Source organism: Aythya fuligula, chromosome 13 (assembly GCF_009819795.1).
Source record: "Aythya fuligula isolate bAytFul2 chromosome 13, bAytFul2.pri, whole genome shotgun sequence".
Taxonomy (NCBI): Eukaryota; Metazoa; Chordata; class Aves; order Anseriformes; family Anatidae; genus Aythya; species Aythya fuligula.
Window position 1 is genome coordinate 6,224,390 of NC_045571.1, and position 10,237 is coordinate 6,234,626.

Below are 10,237 nucleotides of genomic sequence, written 5' to 3' on the forward strand. Positions count from 1 at the left end.
CAGCCAGGACAACGTGGGGGGGCCCACAATGGCTGTAGGGAGAGAAAAAAAAAATAAGGAGGAAGCAGAACAAGCCTTCAAAATATCTCGTTTCTCTAGAATTGTCTCTCTAGAAATTGTGCTGTTCTGATCCTCCTGCCCTCACCAGCCTGCTGCGACAAAACTGCCCCCAGCCAGCGCCTCCTGCACCCCTGGCTGGGATGAACAAGGGATGCTTTTAGATGTGAAGGGACATCCCATCCCCTTTTGCTTCCCCATCTCAAAGCCTTCTCCAAAAACCCACATTCCTGATGGCCTGAGGTGTCCCATCGAGGGTTTTCATCTCAACTGCGTCTCCTCCTCCATCCCCTCTCTCTACACCGAGCCCTTCTCCTTGCCCCCCCCTCCCCGTTCCTCTGCCCGGGCACTTTTCCCACCTCTCCAAGGACCTCTCTGCCCATCAGCCCCCCCAGGAGGAGCAGGGATGTGGTTGAAGGGGCTCCCTGGTCCTTACTGTCTCTGTATGGCTGCAGCTCGTTGGAATAGACCCACGGGGACAGCTGGCCGCCCTCGGCGGCTCTCACTCTCGCCCAGTAGATGTCGTAGATCTCGCCGAAATACAGCTGGCACACCCAGGACGAGCCCGTGTGGTTCCCCCAGGAGGCGTCTGCCCTGGTCCACTTGGAGGTTCTGCCCACGGAGAAAATGCAGGGAGAAGGTGCCAGAAGGAAAAAACCCTTCCCTGGCCAGCAAACATCCAAGCAAGAGGGGCTGGAGAGCGAGATCCAGGCGCGGGCTGCACTAAGGGCAGGTCGAGGCAGGGGGCTGAAGTGCAGGAGCGAGCCCAGCAGAGAGCCGAAAAGATGACCTGGGAAGGCTCAGCCTCAAAAGGAGCGAGGAGATAAGGTCTTTGGGGCAAGGAGACCTTACCAACGCGGGCAGGCACCCGGTGGAGCGACGCTGCTGGAGCTGGGAGCCTCTTGGTGCTGCCCAGCGAAAGGACAGGAGGCGAGGGGCAGGGATTGAAATACAAAACTCATTGTTTGAGCACGGGGAAATAACGACCAGCAAACAACCCCAAGCCAAGGAACTGTTTCTAACTGCTGGGGTGCCGAGCCCGTGCAGAGCACCTACCGCCGCTTCCACTCCACCTGGTACGCGGCCTCGCCAGGGGTGCGCGGGTCCTGCTCCCACCGCAGCTGCACGTGGAAGTTTTGGGCCTCCAGCCTCACGTCCTGGGGTGGGAACGGCACGCCTGGAGGGAGCGGGGGACGTGAGGCTCTGCACCCTGCTTTGCATATCCCAGCGTATCCCGTCCTCCTTGGCCACGTCGCGGGGGTCCCCCCGCTTTGACCGAGCGCCCCCTGCACCCAACCTCCCTGTGGGTGTGTTTTGTTGCTCAAAGAGCTGTCCCCGTGGTTTTTCCCAGCCCTGAGGCCACTTCGTGGTGCCACTGCTCGGTGCAGGACTCACCCTGGAGCAGGGTGCAGCCAGCCAGGGACAGCAGCAGGCTCAGCGCCGGGCTCATCCCTCGGCCATCTGCTCTACATCGCCGTGCCGCATCCCGCCGTGTGCTCGAGCACTTTGGCCACCCGTGGCCACGCCGGGCAGCCAGGACCTGGGATTATAAAAAACAGGAGTTGTTTTTTCCACTCCCTCAAAGCTGCTGCAAGCACACCTCGCCCACAGAGGCTGCACGCATCGTGGCACGGGGTGCCACCTCCGCAGCCTGCTGGGGACCCTGCACTGTCCCCACTGTCCCCCCACGACAGGGGCTGCGGTGGCCAGGGGGTGCACGGGGACAGCTTGCCACCCCTTGCCCCACCGTGCTGCAGCCACCTCCTGCTGCAGCTGCCTTGGTCTGCTCACGCAGCACGCCCGGGTGCTCGGGGGAAGCCCACAGAAGGCAAGCACTGGCGCTGCCAGGATCTGGGTGTGTTTGGGACAGCACTCAGACCGGCACGACCGGTGGCACCGGTGCTGTGACCCCGGGGACGGGACGAGGAGGATGCCATGCATGCCTGCACCCTGGCTGGGCAAAACAAGGCGCCCCCAGCCATCAGAAAGCTCCAAAACCCACCCAGCAGAGCAGCATTTATGCCCAGCAGCGCTTGCTCCTGTTTTTTTCAGCCGTCCCACGTGGAGGTAGCTCCCCGCAGCCCTCTTCCCCCAGCTTCCCCCATCGCCACACGGGTTCTCCCTACCTTCAGCCGTGCAGCTGCCCATTTGCGCCCTGCTGTGGTGGGAATGCCTGGCAGCAAACAGCTTTGGAGTCCAAGCCCAGGTCTAGTCCGGCTCCAAAACCCCCCGTTAGCCTTTGAGATGCTCTGAGCTCCCACTGGAAGGATCTCCAGACGTTTGCCCACCGTTTTGGCCACCTGCTCGCAGGGGACAAGCCACCGGTTGCGTCCTCCGTGCCCGACCCAGCTGCACTTGGAAGCCGACAGAGACGTTCCAGGGCACAACACGTGATGTTGCTTTGGTGGTTCGTGGGTGGTTTTTTTTTTTACCCCTGGGTCAGGTTTCTTCTCTCTTCCTTCCTCCTTGACTCGGTTACCTTGCTGCAGGCCCCACCAGGCTCTCAGCTGGCTCAGCAGTGCCCTCTGCAAGCTGTTCCCCAAATCAGCGCCTCCCTGGGTTTTAAGCCTTCGGGCATCACCCAGTGCAGATGCTGCTGGTTGGCACCCACAGGACACCCTCCAAACAGCAGGACCCCAAGGGAGCAGGAGGACGAGCACCAGGCTGATGCTCTGCCCGAGGACCACACTGTGCAACCCCTGCAAAGTAAGCAGCAGCTGCAGCCTGAGGTGGGCTCCTTGGGGACGAGGCTGTCACCGACACCACACCAGCAGGGCTGCAGGGACAAGGACACGCAGGCACCGGGCAGACAAACTCTTTAATGTTATCCTCACTGAGAACACGTCGCACTTATTGCCCCATAGCCCCCCCCCGGCCCAAATTTCTGCCCATGTCACTCATGGGGGACGGCAAGGCAGCGGGCACCTCGGAGGGCAGGAGCACGGGACGCCGATCAGGCTGGGTGATGCCAAGAAGCTGCGGGCAGGAGACGCGTCAGCCATCCCAGCACGCAGAGAGCTGCAGCCAAAAAGCTCTTCAGTGCTGTCAAAGGCTCACGAGAGCAAACGCTCGTCCCTTCTGTGCGCAGCCACCGCCAGCATCACCTCCAGCATCACCTCCTGCGTTGCTTGCCGGCTCTGGGGGGGGACGCCCCGCAGCACATCACGGAGGCTGCGGGGACCAGGACGCCTCTGGGGAGCCCACGAGCGGCCCAAGCCATGGGTAGGGAGAGGCCAAGGAGAATGAAGACAGTTCTGCAGCACCCGTGCCCTATCCAGCCTCCTCTCCCTCGCCTTCACGCAGCGTCTTCAAAGCAGCAGGCGCTATGGAGGGACGGGCACCCCCACACCCAGGAGGACACGGGCTGGACGCGGGCAGGATGCTCCAAGCACGGAGGCAGAAGGCAGTGGCAGGACATCAGCACCCGCCGCCGCCTTTCCCAGCGTGGCCACCTCTGTCCCTGCCTCCTGGAGGCCGGGCTAAGCTTTGCCAGGCAGCACCCATCCTCCAAAGGCCTCCTCCAGGTAGCGGGCCACCGCCAGCGTCAGGTGGTCGTTGTAGGAGGCAGCCACCAGCTGGATGCCCAGCGGCAAGCCCTCGCTGCTCAAACCCAGCGGGCACTGCGTGACGGGCAAGCCCAGGACGTTGAAGATGGCTGGAAGAGAGAAGATCACATCAGAGCTCCCCCCCAGCTGACTTGGAGGCCGATATCTCGCCCGGATCAGGTCCGCCAAGCTAGGTGACCACCGGGCAGAGCACAAAGGGACAGCACCGGCCAGAGGCTGCCAGCATCACGGGGATGACCCACAAGCGATGCCACCCTTGCTGTGAGGTGCCAAGATCTGCTCCAGGCACCATCCCTACACTGCTCCGAAGCCAGGCAGCATCGCACCATGGAGATGGTAACAAGGAGCTCAAGATGCAGGCGAGCCCCACGGGGAGCTCCAAGCTGCCCCCCAAGACGTGCAGCAGCTCTGGGGCAGCTGCTGAAGCACGCTGCCAGCTGTACCACGTCGAGCACAGCCCTCTGGGGCAGGCTGCACGAAGGCCAAGCGATGATGTGGCGTTCTGAACCCTCTGGTAAGCCTGCTGTTAGCGCTGGAGGTCCCAGAGGGGAAGCTGCAGCTGCTCACCTGTGTAGGCGAAGTTGAAGGGCATGCAGAGCGGGGAGTGGTGTCGTGGAGCTACGGTGGGGTGGGAAGGGTAGAGGAGCACTCCGTCTGGCCCCAGCAAGGTCTCCATCTCAGCCTGCAGGCTCTTCCCCATGCTCACCAGCTTGGCGTTAGCACCACGGTTGAGCTTCACCAGCTTCTCCGTCAGCCCCAGGGCTGCAGGGCAAGGACACAAAGAGGAGCACGGCGTTACAGCGGGGCCAACAGGACCGTGGGTTACAGCAGGCCCGGAGGCACGTTGTGAAGCCACACGCAGCGCTGTCCACCGCGTAGAGGTGGAGGAGACACTCCCCAGATTTGGTGGGGGAACGTCTTTCAGCACGCCCACTGCTCCAAGGGTTGAGCAGAGCAACCTCGGCACTCATCAGGAGGCGATGCTAGCACTGCTAACGAGGGCTCCCCATTATCCCCCCCGTTACCTGCTGCCAAGCCAGCAGCACCTCCACACGGAGCTTGCGCTTACCGATGGCCGGGAGGGTGTGAGAAGACATCCCCACCAGCCACTTCATCAGCTCCCACAGCGGCCACACCGGCTTCCCGTGATCCCCGAGCAGGTCCGTGAAGAGCTGCGCATCCTGCAAGCACACACACACACACACCCCCCTACTGCAGCAACAGCGCGCCACGAGGCATGCGATTCCCATTCCTGTTCGTGCAAAGGAGCACAGAAAACTTCTGGGCAGGTCTGGGAACTCTGTAACTCTCCACAGTTGGCCCCAGAGGGCTGATCCTCCTCTCCTCCCACAGAACGCCTGCCTTTGCCTGTGCCACCTCACCCACCTGCCCGTCACTGTCCTTGGAAGACATCATAGCCGACCAGATCTGGAAGGAGTACTTCATCTTGTGGACGGACACGCGCTGCACCTGCACCCCCAGATCGCGTTCGAGGTACTCCACCACCTGGTGGGGACAGGGGGAAGGGTTTGATTCCGCCAGGACACAATATACTGCCGTAAACCCAAAACACCAAAAGCCCTGGATACCCCGGGACAGTCAAACACCAGCACAAGGCCGCCTGCAGCCACTCACATTTCCACCGTTTCCGCTGTAAAGAGGAACAAGAGAAGTATCTTCTCCCCCTTCCTTCCTACCTTCTTCTGGGCCTGCAGGATCTCCTTGTCCACAGGCGACACAAAAACGGACCCGCCGTCATGATCCATGCAGAGAAACCTGATTTTCTCCAGAGACACCTTTTCGTTCAGCTTCAGCCTGCAAAGGGAACGAGGCTGCTCGCAAATCCGTGCCTGGCTCCTTCCCTGCTCCGGAGCTGCTCACAGGCTTGGAAACATCCTCAGGACACCCTTCTCTTGGCCAGTGGGGGAAGGATGGTCCCTCAAGACACACAGACACCCCGAAACTGCCCATTCCCCATCCGCTTGCTCATCCCACTGGCCCCGTGCTCTGCTAGCTTTGCATGTTTATTGCTGCTCTAGCAGTCGGAAGAAACTTTGTCCCTCGAGGTGCACCCTGTAGGGACAGATCCTGCCTGAGGCTGAGGTCAGGACTGCAGCTTTGCACTGCAAGGGCCAAAGCAGAAATGAAAGCAGTAATGGAGCGCGTGGTCACGTGAAGCACCGTGAGCCTGCAGGGGCTGCAGCAAGCAGCAGGACCTGCCCTGCCTGCACCGTGCTGGTGCGTGCATACTGAACGCTGCTCGGGTGCGAGAGCAGCAACCCGGTGGCAGTAGGGATGGAAAACCAGTTCTGCAGCGGCAGGAAAAAGCAGGCGGAACACAGAAAAGGCCAGCTCCACCAGGGAAGCACCAAGAGCAACCTACTTGTGGACTCCGGGGCCAGCCATGACCCGCAGCATCGGCTCCAGGTCCTCGGCGTAGCGGCACATGGGCCCGGTGCAGAGGAAGCTGGTGCGTGCCCCCTGTGCGATGGGGAACTGCCCGTCGTTGGGGACCACTCCTGCAAGCAAGGAGAGGTGTCACTCGCCACGAGCCACGTCCCCAGCACCACCAGTGCCAGATGGGGCGAGCCCTGCAGCACCACGGTCTCCCGCTGCAGCTCAGGGGTTGCAGGTTACGGGTTTGCATTGCTGCCCTGGGAACTCGCAGCGGTGCCATGGGCACTGCATTTCTGCTCCAGGAATTTGTGACGGTGCCCTGGAGATTGTGTTCCTGCTCCAGGCATTTGCAGAGGTACCCTGGGGATTGCACTGGTGCTCCAGGAATTTCCAGTGGTGTTCCTCAGAGCGTTTGCAGCCCCGGGGCAACGTGCACAAGGGGCAAAAGCAGCCGGCTGGCACAGCCAAGCACCCTTCCAGGCTGAAAACCACCCTTGACGCCACCTGAAAGCACCCTGTGTTCTTGCTGTCAGGGAAACACCCAAGCAGCATATACCGGTGCTGGGAAAACATCCCACGCTGGGGATGCAATACCTGTCACAAGACACCTCCTGCCTCCCATGCACTTGACGTCCTGCCATCAGATGGTTTCTCATTACGGCGCTCACACCGTGGGCTTGCCCCGTGCAAGAATCTGCTTGTCGCTGCGCGGCAGCCCCACGGTGGCAAAACCCACTGGAGGCAACCAGCAGAGCTTCCTCCCACCGCCCTCCTCCTCCGTGCATTTCACCTGCAGAGCTTCACCTGTGGTGGGTTTATGGCCAAAGACACCGTTGAAGAAAGCCGGCATCCGGATGCTGCCGCCGATGTCGGAGCCCACACCTATCACCGAGCAGGCGGCTGCAAGGACGCCACCCTCCCCGCCTGCACAGGAGAAAATAAAGCAAAAACGGTGGTCGATAGTACAGAACAAGCAGAAGCATCCCGCGGTAGGCACTTCCCTTTGTGTGCACGCAAAGTGGGAGCCACTTTTGCAATGTCTGGGAAAACAGGCCAAGCGGATTTTTGCTTGCTTAAATGCCACATCTGCATTGTTCTTTGTACCCATAACAAGATGAAGCAGTGCCAAGTGTAACACCTAGGAGGTGTGAAGACGCTGGGCCTACAAATCACCTCCTGTACCGCCCCGGACAATGCCTGCAAGCTCTGCAGGAACCCAGCAGCGAGTGAAAGCAGCGTTCAGCGGGAGCAATTTCCTTTGTGCATTTTGACCCCTTCCCCCCCGGAGCAGCGTGCTCACCTGAGCTGCCCCCCACGATCCTCTGCAGGTCGTAGGGGTTGTTGGTCCGGCCGTAGACCCTGTTGCTGGACTCGTACCACATGCACAGCTCGCTGCAGTTGGTCACCCCCAGCGGGATGGCGCCGGCTTGCTTCAGCCGTGACACCACGGTGGCATCGCAGGTGGCGATGACATCGCGGCGGTTGACCAGGCCAGAGGTGTTGGGCATCCCTGCGAGGGAAGGGTCAGCAAAGAAAAGGCAGATGGGGAGCAGGACACTGCTTCCCCCCCCGAGTCCCCTGCAGCGGCCACCCAACACCCAAGGCGCTGCGTGCAAGAGGCAGGGGAAGGGGGGAACCCACCATGCAACGAGAAGGCCTCCTTGACGGTGATGGGCACCCCCAGGAAGGGGAACTTCTCCTCCAGGTAGTCATCACCGGGACCTTCTGCCAGCAGCTTGTCCACCTGCCGGGCTTCCTGCAGAGCCTCCTCAAACCTGCACGGCACCCAGGGGAGAGGCAGCTCAGGTGCTGGGGATAAGGGATAAGGGATAAGGGATGAGATAAAGGGGATAAGGTAGCCCCCGCGCTACCTGTCCTTGACGACGGCGTTGATCAGCGGGTTCACCTCCTTGATCCTCTCGATGTAGGCTTCCACCACCTCCACGCACGTCACCTTGGGGAAGGGGGAGGAAGGCGCTGAGCGACGGGGCTGCCCCAAAACTCACCCTACCCCCTCCCAACCCCCCAAATAAATCCCCAAATTAATCCCCGAACCCAGCACCCCGGGGTGCCCACCTCCCTCTGCCGGAGCCTCTTGGCCAGCTGCCGGGCTGGCAGCAGCAGCAGCGAGCGGCGCGGGGGGGGCACGGCGCGGGGCGGCGAGGGGGCGGCCAGCCCCAGCAGCGCCAGGCAGGCTCGGGACAGCAGCCGCAGCAGCAGCGCCAGGCAGCGCTCGGCGCGAGACAGCGCCATGGCCGCTCCCAGCGCCCCTAGTGCCCCTACTGCCCCTAGTGCACCTAGTGCTCCTAGTGCCCCTAGTGCCCCTAGTGCGCATAGCGCGGCTGGGGGCGGGCGGGGAAGCGACGTAAGCAACGGCGCCGCCGCCCCGAGGAGGGCGCGGTTGCCGTGGTAACGGCGTAGGGTGCGCAGCCGGCGTAGGGCGCCGGGCTCGCAGCGCCGCGGCAAAATGGCCGCCGGGGAGCGGGGCGGTCCCGGGGAACGAGGCAGCGCTCTGAGGGCTCCCTCGGGGTCATCGCCTGCAGGGAGAGCGCTGCGGGAGCTGGCGGTGCGGGGAAGGAATAAATAAGTTGAGGCGAAAGGGTTTTGGAGACCCCCGCCGCCCCCCGGACAAAAATGCTGACCCAAAATCCCGGCTTTTTGGCTGTTTTGAAGGTTTTTTTTTTTTGTGCCTGTGAAGCCAGGCTGTTTGTGGGAGTCACTTGGGGTGTGCATGCTCCACGAGGATGCCAGAGCAACCTCTGCCCTGTGAAAACAAGCCTAGCATCAAAGCCAAGTCATCTCGATAGAGTTTTTTTATATATATATATATACAGCTGTTATCAAAGAGATTGCTTTCCCTGTAAAAGGCGGGGGAGTCTCTTTGTCCTGCATGGAGATGGGACATTTTTTTGTCCCCTGGTGATTTTAATAACCCAATCTCTTTATTTTTTTTCCCCTGGTAGGTCTGCCCTGACCGCGCGCTGGCACGGGTCCCCCGCCGCGCTCCGTGTCCCCGTGTGTGCCTCCGGCAGCGCAGCAGCAGGGAACCACTCCGTGTGCCCTGACATTGCTGAAACACCCGCACAGGTGGCCTTATCTAGGTCCTCATGTAGTCTTTGCACTTTCCCCTGCAATATCTAAGCACCTACACGCCCTCAGATTACGACAGGGGCGGATTAGAAAGGTTTCCTCGTGTCTGCGTCTCTGTGTAATCGTGGTTTAGCAAAGCCCCAAAGTCACCTGCTTAGAAGAAACAGTAAGCCAGGACTTGTTAACACTTGGCCCGTGAAATCTGGCACCTTCGTGTTGCTGATGTGGAGCTAGCAATGAGAAGGCAACTTTGGAGCTTGGGGGAGCCTGGGTCAGCCCCACAGGCTTCTGCCAGAGCGAGAGCACTGACGTGCATCCATCCCCAGGAAGGAGACGGAGAGAATGCCCCTCCTAATCACCTTCCCAGTGCTGCTCTTGTCATTTTTCTGGCAAATTTGCCGTTCCCCCTCAAGTCCTAGCCAAATGTTGGCAGAGAGGGGTATGAGCAAAATCTCTTCTGCCTAAGGTCTCCGCTCCCTCTGCTGCTCTTCCTTAGGCAGCCCAGCTTTCGTGTTGTTTGCTGTGCAAAGTGTCTCCCTTCATCTTCGTCATCTTCAAGAACAGCTTTGAAATTCATACCCAGTCACTTGGCACCAGTGCCCCGCGTCCCCGCTAATCACGCTGTGTGCCAGTGCTGCCCCAGATCGCAGCTAGCGCTGCTTCTCACTAGGACGAGCTTTCTGGGAGCAAAGCCAAAAGAACAGCTACCATAATTCATGGTATCCCAGAGGAACTTCATTTCCATGAAAAATGGAAAGATGAGATAGAAGGTGCTGTAGAAATAAAGTACCAGGACGCCTACGATCAAAATTAAGACTGCTTTTCAATGGCCATAATCAACCCAACAAGCAAGCAACACCCCATAAGCCAGTTAATTCCAAGCTGATTAAAAAACAAGCAGCCGAGAGCAAGGAGGTTGGAAATAAGCAGTGAAGCTCACACATCCAAAGCTGTCCCCCAGCTAGGGAGAAGAAAAGCATGATTCAGGGTCTTGCATCCCTGGGACTTAGGCCTGTCATTATCACCAGACATTTCAGTATTAACAAAGGCTTAAAAAGACAAGAGCGATTGGCAAGAACATGTGGAAAGCTGGCGTGGTTCTGCTTGTTGCATGTATATATGTTGTA

At 60.2% G+C, this 10,237-nt stretch overlaps 1 protein-coding gene across 1 annotated transcript; it reads right to left on the minus strand.

Moving 5' to 3' along the window:
• Positions 1 to 2,856: 2,856 nt before the first annotated feature.
• On the minus strand, positions 2,857 to 8,328 carry FAAH2 (fatty acid amide hydrolase 2). Its single transcript, XM_032196228.1, has 11 exons — positions 8,097 to 8,328; positions 7,892 to 7,974; positions 7,662 to 7,795; positions 7,321 to 7,530; positions 6,825 to 6,944; positions 6,007 to 6,142; positions 5,321 to 5,438; positions 5,010 to 5,129; positions 4,693 to 4,804; positions 4,191 to 4,385; positions 2,857 to 3,712 (listed from the first exon to the last, which is right to left on the minus strand). The coding sequence occupies exons 1-11, from the start codon at positions 8,271 to 8,273 to the stop codon at positions 3,537 to 3,539; spliced, it is 1,581 nt and encodes a 526-aa protein (XP_032052119.1). The 5' UTR covers positions 8,274 to 8,328; the 3' UTR covers positions 2,857 to 3,536.
• Positions 8,329 to 10,237: the final 1,909 nt, after the last annotated feature.